Raw genomic sequence first — 14,166 nt, forward strand, 5'->3', positions numbered from 1 at the left:
AATTGCTGTTCTGATGAATTTTTTATTTGAAAATTATTTGCTCGTTTACTTTTTCTTGCCTGAATAATTTTCTATAGGCATTCCAAGGATAATATTAGCATCATGTACTTTCGTGCTGCTTTTAGCTGTGGTTGTGTGCACTGTGTGGTGAGCAGGAAATTGGAAGAGTGCTCAGTACTGTTTAAAGTTTTTGAATACCCAAGGGAAGTTGTTGAGACACGAAAAAGTATCCAAAGAAGTGGTAATGTCAGAAAATGCTATCCAAACGACAATTTAGTTTTCTAAAAGTTGTTTCAGTCGCAAAATAGGCCAGTACACTAAGAGGGCGCTGCAGTCAGCCAGTGGGCTGTCTGCCCAAAGCTTTTGCGCAGAAAGGGCCCTGCCAAAGGCCTCGGATGGCAGACTGCCCACAGTTCTAGGGAATATGGCGTTGCTTCCCTAACGTGCATGTTTGATTCAGTGTCCTCCCTTGAAGCCAGCCCCATAGAGTTTCATATTAATATATGCTAGAGAGAAAAAACTGCCACTCAAGTACCAGGGTAGCACAATCTGCTGTGCAGAGAACTCCAAACACCAAGGAAATCATAATACCAGGCCAGAGAATGCAGGGCAAGCAAAAGAAAAAAACAAAGCGTAGCATTGTAGCACTTGTGTTGTGTGTTTTGCTCTTGCTTTTTTTTTTTTTTTAGAGGCGGAGTTGAGGGGAAAGTGGGAAAGGAGCTGGGGTTTCCGATAGGGAAGTCGCTGCCTACCATCTGCTTAGAAATAGAGTTGCAGTTGCAGCCAGATTTTGGCTGTATATAATCGCCTTCATGTCCCGTTTAAATATAGCTGTGGTTTTTACGGTAGGTTAAGCCTTGCATGCACGTACAGTGCATATACGGACAAAATATCTCCAGAATAAAGAAAAAACATACAGAGCAGGCAAGTGCAATGGACCGGGTAATTCATTGTGATTTGTAACGGAAACTGAAGCCTGGCAAAGTGTACTTAGGCCAGCCGAGGATTTCGAACAAGTGGTGTTTCCAGGGGTTTGTACGAAAGCAGTTGGGCCTCCCAATTTGACATATTTGAGGGGGAGAGCTGTTGGTGAGACTCGTGTGAAGGCAGCCGCTCACGCACTCGGCCCTGTTCTTCTTCCAGGACGGAGCGGGCAAGGGCCAGGCAGCAGCCATGGAGCACGCACCACCCGTAGCCGGCAAGCCACAGGCCAGCCACCCGCCCGAACACCAGAGGCTGTCGCACGAGCAGGTCAGTCCGTGGCACCGTCATGTAGTGTCTGGGCCATTCGTGTGCATCAGCGCATTCCCCTGTCTCCCTCCCTCTCCCCCCCTTTTTTTATGTTTTAGCCCCTTCATGGTCACATGTATGTCTCCGGCAAACACCTTCAAAAGGGTCAATGACTTACATGCACGTCATCGCTCATATGTTTAGAAAGCGTGACTTTTTCGGTCATTTCTGATGCCGTGATTGGCATTGTGCTGCACAATCGAAACACGGTGTGGAAACAGAGTGAATGTGGCTTTTATCACCTCATCCATCAGGTGCCTCTATCATCCCCTTCACCTTTGCTGCTGTGAAGCTTTGGACTGTGGAATCTTGACGTTACGATTCTGGGTGATACGAATTTTGGGATGATACAAATTTCTGATAAGTCCCGGCGAGATTGCATTACAGTGGAATCTCGGTGATACGAATTCGGTTGATACGAATTTCGTTGTGATACGAATTTTTAAAATTCCCCGGCGAAAATGCATTGTATGCAATGTAAAAAAATTCGGTTGATCCGTACGCATTTATCACCTGGTGCGGGTGATACGAACACGGGAGCCGCGAGCAGACGACTGCGGCGTGGACGGAAGGCGGGAGTGTTGGTGTGGCCGTGCGCCCTTGGTTGCGCGCGGGCACAAAAGCATGGAGCGTGAACCGCATGGAGCGTTTTCTGCTCGCGAAAACGCGCCGCGCACGCCACAGGCGCGCTGACCCTGCCGCGTAACCACCTGCACGCGCCGCGGCCGGCGGCGGCAACATGGCGGCAGCTTCGGCCGCGAAGTGGTGTCGGGAGCTCGAGCGACCGCTTCTAAGCGCTCTCTAAAATATCGCTCAAGGCACGAACGAAATTGCTTGAGCGGTAAAGGAGCTTATAATGTAGGTGAAAACGGTACTATAAAACATCATCCGCGCCGGTAGTGAAAGCGCCCATTCAATATCTGCTGGGGTGTTAGGCCTAAACATCTCCGGCGGGGCCACCGGGCTGTCCGGAGCGTTTTCAAACTGCCGCTATGAAGAGCGCACCTCGCCATTGGCGCAAGTCGGCAGGCTCCTCCCACTGCCGCGCGCGTCGGGCGTCATTTTCCGAGCGAGGTAGCATTTGTCGCGGGGGCGAAATCGTCATCGCGGGCGTGAAAATAATGCGCGCGCAACGCCGACGTGCACGAATCGCATGCGGTTCGCGTGCGCACGTCGCGTCGAAGGTGAGCACGCGTTCTTTTGACTCTCGCGTTGACGATTCGGGCCGGCACCGCGGCGCCAGCCTCTGCTGGGGTGGTACCTCTGCCCACGGCCGGGCTAGAGCATCGCCTCCTTTAACTAGTTAAAGGTGGCGATGGCTTATTTAGTGACTCTAGCGATGGCTAGAGCGGCCGCGTGCGCACGTTGTTATCGACACAGCGGTGCGTCGCCGCCCTACCCCTTGCCGTGCTCAGCCTTCGTTGCCGCCAACGGCAGTGAGAGGAGCCTCATGAGTCATGACTTGCGCCAATGGGGAGACGTGTGCCTCATGGCGGCAATTTCGAAGCGCTCGCAGCCGCTTGCTGGGCCACCTCCGCGGCGCATATTTGGCGCGGATGATATTTTATAGCGCAGTTTTCCCCCACTTTATGGGCTCTTCCCCGCATGAGCAATTGAGTTTACACCTTGAGCTGTGTTTTAACAGAAGGTTACAAGCGGTCGCTGAACTACTTGCACCTCTTCAGGGCAACAGCCGACGCCATGTTGCCGCCGCATGTCACATGCGCGGCACTATTCCATTTTTTCTCGTTTTCTGATGATACGAATTTTCGGGTGATACGAATATTTTTGCCGCCCCTTGAGATTCGTATGACCGAGATTCCACTGTATTTGCAATGGGAAAAATTTCGGCTCTTGCGAACGGACCTGCACGGCCCGGCCGACGATACGAACGAGCTGGCGAGGCGCCAAACTGCCGAGCGAGCAAGCGACGGTGATGTACAGGCTCTCTGTCCCCACTTTGTCACTCTTTCTCCAGGAACGGTCGGGCTGTTGTTTCCTGCTTGCGAATACGTGCCGCGCACTTCACAGGCACACTGACGCTGCCGCGAAACCACCCGCACACGCCCCATGCTTCGGTCACGAAGTGGTGTGGGGCACTTAAGCGGCCGCTTCTAAGCGCTCTTTAAAATGCCGCCCAAAGCACACACGAAGGTCTTTTGCTTTAAATTAGCTAATAATGGGGGCAAAAATGGTGCTATAAAACATCGTCCGCACTCCTAGTGAAAGCGCCCATGAAATATCTGCCGGGGTGCGAAGCCTGACATCTCCGGTGGAGCCAGCGGGCTGTCTCGAGCGCTTCGAAACTGCCGCCATGAGACGCGCGCCTCCCCATTGGCGCAAGTCGTCAGGCTCCTCCCACTGCCACATGCGTCATGCGAGGCACAGGTGGCCTCGCGGAATCGCCGGCGCGGAATCGCCGGCGCGCAGGAATCGCGTGCAAAAACGCTCCATACTGTGTGTAGTGAGCTTGGGCACTGCGAGTGAGGAGACGAAAGTCCAGAAAGGATTGCACGGTGACATGGAAGTTAAAAAAAAGCAGAAAACGTCACCTGTTTCTTCACATGAAAGTAAGAACAGACATAAACGAAAACTTTTTTTAGGGCTCAATTTTTTGGTGTTGGTTCGGTGTTGGTCGCTCCCCAAGAACCCCACACAGTATCCTGCATGCTGAACGATAGCTGTCACACGAGCTACGAGTACTGCATGGCCAGTTTATCAAACGCTACTCTGTGTTCTACTTGAGGATGGGAACAGTGCGTAAATTGGGGTGTGAGCTGCGTTGTTCACAAGTAGGGCTCTTTCCCCTCGATAACTCTGACCTCTTTTTGTCCCCTTCCTCTTGAATCTGCCCTGTGGGTGCAGTTCCGGGCAGCCCTGCAGATGGTGGTGAGTTCGGGGGACCCCCGGGAGAACCTGGAGAGCTTTGTGAAGATTGGCGAGGGCTCGACTGGCATCGTGTGCATCGCCACTGAGCGGCCCAGCGGCCGGCAGGTGGCCGTCAAGAAGATGGACCTGCGCAAGCAGCAGCGACGCGAGCTGCTCTTCAACGAGGTGAGGGGACCGTTGCCCCCGGGAATGTATTTGGGGAAGCGGAAGGATCTGGCTGGCCTTTAGAAGAGCACGAAAGGGAGGGAAAGAATGCAGGCTGTCCTTCGAAGGGAGGATGTGGGGAGGGTGCGAATGAGGGGTCTGGACGTACGTGTTGTGAGCGCACTTTTGCTTGGAGCTGAGCATGCCCCGTATGTTGTGCTAAGAGAAACTGCAGAAAGAGAAGCGAGGTTGCTTACCGGCCAAGGATACTGCAGCCTGTCAACCTGCCTGATGAAGCACTCTTTGCCACCAGCAAGCTACAATTAGCAGAGGACCTGTGGGCATTGTTGCATGTCCGTGTGTGTACAGGGATCGCGAATAGTTCAATGTACAAATTATTCGATAGAGATAATTCGAGAAAGCCAGGTTTGACTGTGTGAACGCACCAGGGCATGGTATTTCTCCCGCAGGGTGTACCCCGTGGCTGATGATGATACTTGTGTAAGCTTATTGCGAAGCCCATCGATGATTGCACTTCTTGGCGTGAACATCGGGATCATCTCCCTCCAACTGATTCCGCTCCTCCCCCTTCGTGGTGCGTGCAGGTGGTGATCATGCGCGACTACCACCACCCCAACATAGTGGAGATGCACGACAGCTTCCTGGTGGGTGATGAGCTCTGGGTGGTCATGGAGTTCCTCGAGGGGGGCGCCCTCACCGACATCGTCACCCATGCCAGGTGGGTGGGGACACGCTGCGCACGAGAATGTTGTGTGCTTGTTGTCTCGTACGGATCAGCTGAAGGAGCTACATATGCTGCCAGTGTCCTCTGCCGGCATCTTTCAACAAAAGCTATCTCTCAGCACTGCAAACCAAAGTGATTTTGGGATTTGTGGGTTCTCGTTTCTTGATTCCCATCCACCGTGGATGCAACGGCAATGCAGAACTCGGGAGCACTCGCCGAGGGCAACTCTCCCTCCCTCCCCCTCTTCTTCTCGCAGGATGGACGAGGAGCAGATCGCGACGGTGTGCAAGCAGTGCCTCAAGGCCCTGGCCTTCCTGCACTCCCAGGGGGTGATCCACCGGGACATCAAGTCCGACTCCATCCTGCTGGCCAGCGACGGGCGGGTGAAGCTGTCGGACTTTGGCTTCTGCGCCCAGGTGTCGGTGGAGCTGCCCAAGCGCAAGTCGCTGGTGGGCACCCCCTACTGGATGGCGCCCGAGGTGATCTCGCGGCTGCCCTACGGGCCCGAGGTGGACATCTGGTCGCTGGGCATCATGTGCATCGAGATGGTGGACGGCGAGCCGCCCTTCTTCAACGAGCCCCCGCTGCAGGCCATGCGCCGCATCCGCGACATGCCCCCGCCCAAGCTGCGCAACGGCCACAAGGCGAGTCCCCGAGAAGGGATCATCGGGGCACGTTTTGGGGCGGCCACCACGGGGCTGGAGGAGGCTTTGTGTGTCGTGGGGCTCCAGACTTGTGCTGCGTATGAAGAGCAAAGTGCCTTGCTTTTATCTTGCTTAACTCTTTCGCTACCGCAGAAAATTGACCAATTTTTAGGGGTTCAAGAAAACATTTTTTTTCCTGCTAAAAAATTATTTAGGCACTAATTGCAGGAGCACAAAATGCAGATTATTTAACGGCCTTTCCAATAACACCAGTTTTTTAAAGGTTTTCATATATCATAGTTGTGAAAAAAAATATCAAAATCATAATTTTTGTCAAGTTGCCAAAAAAAATGATAAAAAAGGAGTTGTGTATATCAAACCACCGGTAGTAGAAAAAAATTAGAATATACATTTTGTAGGGAAACATTTCAAAAACACACCCTAAAAAAATGTCGACTTGCGCGGAACAGTTTTTCAGATATAAAAAAAAAATGTTAGCACGCACGGTGCTCGTGTCATGCGGTGAAGCCCAACCTCCAATTCAAAATGTGAAATTTCGGGTGGTTCCCTGGAATAAATCTGGCGGTTTGACATTATCAGAGGCACCAATTTGCCCCCACATAACGTAAAAACATCTTGTCAATGGCTGACTTTGCATTTACAGCGAGCACAATATTTGGGACAAGCACGCGATGCGGAAAAAAACATGCATGAAGTTGAAAACGGAACGCCGTGGCTGATGCTTGTTGTCGTTCACGGTCAGTTATCTCTCAAAACATAAAGCTGAGCTTTATTATCACATTCTCACTCGCAATTGTAGCCTTGCTCGCAAAAATGAGGTACGATGAGCTAGAATCGTGCCCTGCGATCTTTGGCCGAGTAGCAGTTGCGCGCTAAAAAAGAACAGCACAACGAGCCTCCTCTATTGCAGCGCCACCTAACATTTCTCAAACGGAACAGTACAAAAACTTATCAGAGACTCGTCCGAATAGACAGTTCAACTAAGCAGCAACATTAGACACCCGGATATACTCTCGCATGGAAACGAAACTGGAAGGCGAACAGCTGGCAGTGTAAGGCCGGTTTGAAGCGCTGTCCTCGGCGGAACAGATATCTGGCGACTGGGTGTGACCTTTTGACTTGCATCTCAAGTTATTATCGCAGAAATCGGGTTAGGGTAGGGGGAAATCAGGAGCGGCGTGCTTTGTTCGAGGATCAGTCGCGGACGCTTCAGGCGCCATGGCAGGTAGCCTTGAAGTTGGGTAACTGCGTAGTAGCGCTAAATATGAATTTCGCGATGCAGAAACGAAACCGAAACTGTTGTAAACTGTTTGTGAATGGTCCTGGGGTAAGTAGAACTACCACAGTACTTAGAACAACTTGCACAAAGGCAATAAAACTGCATAAAATCATAAAGTAGCCTTGCAACCAGGCACTGCTTGACATTTTCAGCCGATTTCTGGGATTATTACTGTCAGAGCGCGAACCTGACGATTGAAAATCATTTGCTAGTTCCCCATTCACGCCCTGATAGCAAAAAACAAGCGCTGGTGCAGAGTAATTACGAGTTGCACGCATTCTTCGTTGGTAGCCGTGACGCGCGATGACCACGCCCCTTTTCCACACCCAGGTGATTCAAAAGCGTGTCAAAAATCACGTTTCCGTTGCAAAAATGAAAACAAAACTGATTTTGAAAGGCCATTTTCTGATCTAACTCCGAACAGCTTTACTTGTTCGAGAAACGCCTGGAACGCTATGAAAAGGCGCTCCCAAAAGTATCGATCAAATTGATCGATTTTGATAGGCGCGGTAGCGAAAGAGTTAACTCGAGGAGTGGTTAATAGACTCGCTGCACCTTCCTTTGGCAGCGGCCTTCAATTAAAAGGGACAAAAAGAAGCTAAGTGCTTCAATCTGATCTAGGATTGATATCAGTGCCAGGCCTAGATATTTGTTTGAGTACCTTGGTCAGGATTGAGCAATTTTGGTGCAGTCATTGAATGCCATCTCTCTCTCTCTCTCTCTTCGGAATTTTACGGTATATTCCTTTTTTTCCTGCTTTGGTCAAGTGAGCTGTGAGAGTCTGGCTAGGCAAATCAGAAGAGCCTGCAACCCATGGTGTAGAACGCGAAGATGGAGAAAACAGTCAAGCTTACCGTTCTTCTTCCGTTCTCCCCCTGGCAGGTGTCTCCCCGCCTCCAGGGCTTCCTGGAGAAGATGCTGGTGCGGGACCCGGGCCAGAGGGCGACGGCCTTCGAGCTCCTGCAGCACCCATTCCTGAGGCAGGCGGGTCCCCCCAGCCTGCTGGTGCCACTGATGCGCAGCTTCAGGCACAGCCCCTGCTGATGCGACCTCCAACCTTCGACCTGCCTTTACAGACGGCTCGCGCAGGATTCCAGGAAGTTGGGGAAGTGAGCTTGCAATGTTGCAGTCTCTTCTCCGAGGATGTGTGGTGGGAGTGGGTAGTAGTTCTGTCGGCCCGCGGTGGCTTTCGCTGTACATTAGACGGGGGCTGGTGCCCGATGCGGGAAGGCTTTTGAGATCACAAGTTCTGGGTGGCCTCGCGTGACAATCGTGCGAGACGGTAGATCATTGCGCTCTTCTAGAACTGTATAGAGAACAGGTTGTTGGGCCCTTGCTAGGCTGCCTTATTCCATGACAGGGATCGTTTGTCAAATATCTACAAGAGGCAGGCTCTGTGAGAATGTAAAGTTTTCTAATGGGGCGTCTTTTTTGTTATTATGTTTTTCAGCAATAAGATTAGACAGCACGTCCATGTGTCCATTCTCTCATCATCGAAATTTAAGGAAACAAAATGCTAAGCTTTAAGCACTGCTCATAGAGCACGGACATCCACCTCCACGTGTTTTCATTGACAGCCATTCTGTGTCGTAGTCGTACCTCGTAACACTTTGTGGCTAAGCATCGGCATCGTTTTTTGTGCATTTCAGAAGCTTGAAAGAGTTGGCAGTGGCTATACAAGTTCAATCTTTTGGGCGGGCCCACGTTTCTGTGCGTTTGCTTGGAGAACAGTTGTGGTGCTGTTCCTGTTAGAAGGCTTTTATGTTCGTTATTAGTGCTCGAAAATTTTTAAGGCCGATATTGTGGCAGTGTGAACTGTTAAACTGTGCCCAGAGCTTTGGGTCTATGCAATATGCCATTCTACCCTGCATGTGAGTTATTGACAGGCTTCAAAAGAGTCTTGCAAATCAAGGTTTGGACCAATCTTGCAGTTGCTTTGTTTCGGTCGCAGAGGCAGCTGTGATGAATGGATGGATGTTCGCGTTGCACTGAGAATGAATTTCGAAACAAGCTGCAATAACCTGTTCCCATATTCATTACCCGATACAAAACTAGAAAGACAAGCCACATTTGCCAATCTAGTTTGCTTCTACCAAATAGAGAAACGGCGACAAACTGAGCACCAACTGAAAATGACAAACCCAGACACGTAAATTCGAGGATTTTCTTCTCTGCCGGGTATTTATATTCCCCGAGGGGCTACCTCCACATTTTGAGTGTCCAACCCAAGCCAGGAAATTATTTGACAGCCGTAAAAATTAGGTCTTTAAAGTTGCCTTTCAAGGTTCATACTTTTGTGGCCCACTCACTTTTCATGGCTTGCAGCTGTCGAATTCCTTAGAAAATGCCGAAATGCTGTTCAAATTAATGAGCGTCATTTGGTGGGGAAATTCCATCTTGGCGGTCGCATCGCTTCATCCTGCGCTGCGTTGGCTTGTTTTATTCTTCATCTAACATGGCAAGATTCACCCAGATTTGAGTTGTTGGAAAGTGTACTAGGTTCCGTAATTGTTTCATGAAGCATGCAGTGTTGCATTTTGGCCCCCATATTTTTTAACTGCAGCTTTTTTATCTGTCGCAGACGAATCAGGCAGCAGTGTTTGGACAGGATAGTGGGCAGCTAAATAAAGCTCAAGAAAAAGACTAATAAGAGCACTGGCAATGTTATTTTTTTTTTTTTTCTGAAGCTTTAATCAAGAATAGCCTCAACTCACTACTAATACTCTTGAGTTTCCCCAGTTTTTTTTATTATTATTATTTTCCCTCTCATAGGTGACTTCATCAAACTAAGCTTAGCCAAGATATTTATAATCATCTACTGCAAATTTCTTCACTTTTCAAGTCTCAAATAATAGCTCTCAAACCAACATTGTAATCCCCTGTTCGGACTTGGCTGTTCAAATCGTGGGAAAAAAATTTGCGAGCGGTAATCGAAGGAAAGCATAGCATTATGCATGTGCTGCCCTGCAAGAATTCTTTTTCTGGAAGGCCTCGCTTCGTGGGGCATGTTCAGGCTACCAACGACCTAAGATGGCTGCTAAACTGCCAACCAAGTCTACGTGCCTGCTCAGAGCACACAAGCTTTCTGCTTGACACTTTCATTACTTTATTAGAGCTTCCCTGTTTTTAGGTTCGCGAGCTTAAGTATTTGTCAACGTGGCAGTACTAGCACTGTAAGTAGCAGCAGTGGTAATAGTTCTAGTGTGTTGGTGCATTGAGAAGGCTTTTTTAAAAGCTGGCGAGAAACCTTCAAAGGAAGTGGCTTTGGAACGTTTTTTTTTGAGTGAGCGACGTGTGGTCCTTTTACCGTACATTGCTCTCGGGACGCTTGCCAAAATAGTCTAGTGTACTTTTCAGGAAATATCAACCGTAGACCATAACCAATAAACAATAGTACAGTGGTAGTGTATAGCGACGTTTTATCTTCTCTCGGCCTTCAAATAATTTTGGCCATAGCCATTTTGGTAGCTAGAGTGTAGGGAAGGTTGCGGAGTGGTAGCTGTTCCCTGGTGTTAGCCAACTTTTTCCATTTCCACGGCTCTTTTTTTTCTGTCTTTCTATATCCTGTGAACTTGTTCAGGAATCGTTTAGCTGTGGAAAATGTAATGCACACTCAATGCAAATGTCGCCACCAGCCATTTTGGAAGGTAGAAGGCTAATTATTGTGGGGGTTCTTGATGCATGTTTCGCACAGCGCTGCACGTCGCATTGAATACGACGTTGCAATCTCACTATCGACAAAACATGAAGCGGGTTATTGCTGTAGACGTTATCTAGATGTCGACAGCCATGTTTGCATGCCTTGGCTGTTGTTCATGTTTGCACAAATAGTATATTTGCGTATACTTGGGTGCACGGCATTTTTTTTTTTTTTTTTAGCATCTCAGAGGAAATCAAATGTTGCAAATATTTATGCTGATCTCTGGGAAGGAACTTTGGCATGGTGTGGTGAGTGAAATGATTTATATACTATGCGTGGCGTTTTCCAATCCGCGAGTTTAGTTTTGGAGTGAAAAGAATGGGAAATGTCCTCATAAGGACGTGGTTATGTTAGCTATGGTGCTGCTAATAATGTCGCGTTGCTGCTGTTCTTCACTGTTAAAGGAGACCTTGTGTTGTGTAACCTTGGAATTTACTTTTCCGCACTTTTTTGCGTGCTTTTCTGTGTAACGGGCTTTGTTGTATGACCTGGGGTTAACCCTTGCATGCTGTTAACAAATCATATCAATTGAGAACTCCCAACTGTGAACCATGTCTCTGGTGCCATACGGATAGTGAGTGATTGGTGCTCCGTATAGGATGAGTGAGGCATTTGAGTCGTTGGTGAGGGTCGGATGTAAGTTTGACGGGTGTGATGGAAGAAGTGTTGTACCTGGCCTCGTTTACATGCATTCATGGGTTTTTTTTGACAGCGAGTGAATAGAATCTATGCCACATGCAAGTAACATCTATGCCACTAGCACTTCTCCACAGCTTTTACGCACACTGCAGTGAAAATGAGGAGAGAAAAAGAATGAACTGTTGCTCAGAGAACGCACCGAGCTGCTTTTTGTAGAGGCTAGTATTTTCCGATTGCCGAGTGTCGGGTGTGTGTGGCTGCTTTTTGTGATGCGAGTTGGGAGGATACCAGTTTCTGTTAAACTCCACCACGGCAACCCAGGAGCTGAACTAGGCTCTTTCGGAGAGTGGTCGATCTTCGATCGTTGGAAAGGGATGATGCTCAGGGTGCAACCTTGGCTGTGTTCGTTTCGAGCCACCAGGGGTAAAAGTTTTTGCGTCACGTGGTCTCACACTCGAGAGTTTGCGACGAATTGTGAGTTCGAAAAGCAAAGTGCCTTGATGTCTCGTAGGGGGAAGCGACTCTAAAAGGCATTAGAAACACTCTCTTCTTGACGAAGTGTTGCTCACTAGCATGTTTAAGCATTGCCAAAAGTGCCCCTTTCCTCTTTATTATTTTTTTTTTCTTCCTCGGAGTGCACCAGCACTGGGCAGCTTTTACTTGTTTTCACGTTTTCGTGCTAAACAGATTTTAAATAAATTTCTGTGGCTGGTTCTGAACCCTGTTTTTGAAAGGTGATAGCGCTTAGTTACTGTATTAGAAAGCTGACGACCAGCTATTTTTTTTTTTAAGTGGAGCTGTGTTGTTCCACTTTAGTGGAGGTTCTTTAGTGGCAAACTGTGCATATTGTACATAGAAAATGTTGGCAGCAGTGGTGATCAGTTGTATACTGGTTTTAACTTTTTTTTTTTTAAAGCCTTTTGAATAGGCACAGAATAGGCAGCATTGCATGCCCATCCTGTCCTGTTAACATGCGTGTCATTGCAGTTAGCTGCAAATCAAATGTTTATCGCAGAAGTATGAACTTGAACGGAAAATTTCTACATTTTCGTTCACGAAGCGTGATGGCGTTACCACGTTGTTGTAGAAGAAGTCGTGCAGTTATTTGACTCTCTAAGGTGAGATCATGCAATCTGTCGGTTTCACTTTCGCATTTTTTTTTTCGTATTTGAGGTTAACTTGTTGCTGACTATATACGATAGGCACCTCATTTCGGTCACACATTTGCATTTGCTTCTTGTGTTGTGAATTTTCTCCTTGTTGCGATCGAACAAATATTTTCTCCCACTTCCCACAATCACCGCTGTTTTAACTTTGCAAGTTGTGCGTTGCGTGTTAATAATAGTGTTGTAGATTTATTGTGTTGCGTGTGCTTGGGAGTTGTGTTGTTTGTCAACATTTTATTGACGGTCGAGAAGGAAGCGGTACGAGAGCCCGATAATTATTTTACGGGACGCAGAAAACTGCCTCTGTGTGTGGGCTGGGCGTGATAATACATTCCAATGGTGCTGACGGGGTAACGGGAGCTTGTTGCTGTTCGCCTTGTAACCGACCTGTTGTAAACTGTTTTGGTGGCGTGCATTTTATTGTTTCCTTTCAAGGTCCTCGAAACCTTTACACGAGGTTTGTTGATATGTGGGAAGATGTTCGGATACATCGAGATATTGACCTCACATAAGCGCTTTACGAACGTTCACCCGGCAATTTTAACCCATATTTGGTAGCTGCCTATACTGAAAGTAATATTCTTCTGGCAGCATATTTTAACGTGTAGGTGTTTTACCATTTCTTTCCGTGGAAGGACGTTTGAGCAGATCGCTCTTCAGAGTGTGTGGATCCACCTGAATGTGGTGTTTGCGTTTTGACCACGATTCAGTGCCTCTATACCTTAACGACGAGAAATGGTGCCGACAAGAGTGCTTCCTGTACAATTAAAAAGTCCTCTCGACTACAATGCAGCCAAGGCAGTGACATTTTTGTCGGTTTGTTAGGTTTTTTAATGTGCTCAGATTTGTGTGCGGATATTCTAGGGAGGAAAATATTCCAGACATGTTCATTGGTTGCCAAAGGGTCTTCTTGATCGGGACTGCGGTCGTTTAGAGGGGGGAAAAAAACTTGTCTTTTATTCTTGTTCATATGGGTTTGTAAAATTGAGCAATGAAATATACATATGTGACCTCGTTTCTCTTGATTATACCCCAGAGTAGTAGTGACCTGTAAATACTACCTTTTGTCTCTTGTACATTAAAAGTATCTTTCTTACAAAAAATGTCTACCTTTTATGGCTCAAGGCTCCAAAAGAGAATAAACACAGTTCTGCCTCGAATTAATTTTTTAACGCGGAAGTGTTTTATTCCCGGATACACGAAGATATCACTGACGCCATATCCGTCACGGAAGTGACGCCAGTACAATGAAGCAAGTGGCCTGTAAAAGGTGCACCCCTGCACACAGGGTCTTCTTGCGGGGAAGCAACCTTTAGTACTAAAGAGTATGTTATACTTGGGTTCGTTCGTTTTCGGGTTTTATATTGTAACACAAAAATGTTTTATACCGGGATACACCAAGATTTCACTGACGTCATATCCGTCACATAAACGACGCCAGTAAACCTTTGCCGAAGCGACCCGCCAGCGTGACGTTGCTCGCCAAGCACACCCACAAGACAGCCGCCGACCCACAAATTATGCTCTGCTGCAGATTTCGGTTTCGTGTTTTACCGATTCCTATGACAGGAATCAACCACAGTTTTTTCTTTCGTAACAGACGGTGATGTTCTGTTCATGCTGCACAAATATTGCTGCACAGCTCATAA

General features: G+C 48.1%; 1 protein-coding gene across 3 annotated transcripts in view; it reads left to right on the forward strand.

Moving 5' to 3' along the window:
* The window catches only part of Mbt (serine/threonine-protein kinase PAK mbt), a 56,481-nt gene extending 42,861 nt beyond the window's left edge, over window positions 1–13,620 (forward strand). For all 3 annotated transcript variants that reach the window (XM_077680783.1, XM_077680785.1, XM_077680784.1), the window contains 5 exons: window positions 1,144–1,251; window positions 4,156–4,344; window positions 4,929–5,062; window positions 5,325–5,712; window positions 7,895–13,620. In XM_077680783.1, the coding sequence (XP_077536909.1) occupies window positions 1,144–1,251; window positions 4,156–4,344; window positions 4,929–5,062; window positions 5,325–5,712; window positions 7,895–8,056 (981 nt within the window). In that variant the 3' untranslated portion in view covers window positions 8,057–13,620. The remainder of the gene's footprint in view (window positions 1–1,143; window positions 1,252–4,155; window positions 4,345–4,928; window positions 5,063–5,324; window positions 5,713–7,894) is intronic.
* The last annotated feature ends 546 nt before the right edge of the window (window positions 13,621–14,166 follow it).

Source organism: Haemaphysalis longicornis, unplaced genomic scaffold (assembly GCF_048455015.1).
Source record: "Haemaphysalis longicornis isolate Haplotype H1 unplaced genomic scaffold, Haemaphysalis longicornis Haplotype H1 scaffold_8, whole genome shotgun sequence".
Classification (NCBI taxonomy): Eukaryota; Metazoa; Arthropoda; class Arachnida; order Ixodida; family Ixodidae; genus Haemaphysalis; species Haemaphysalis longicornis.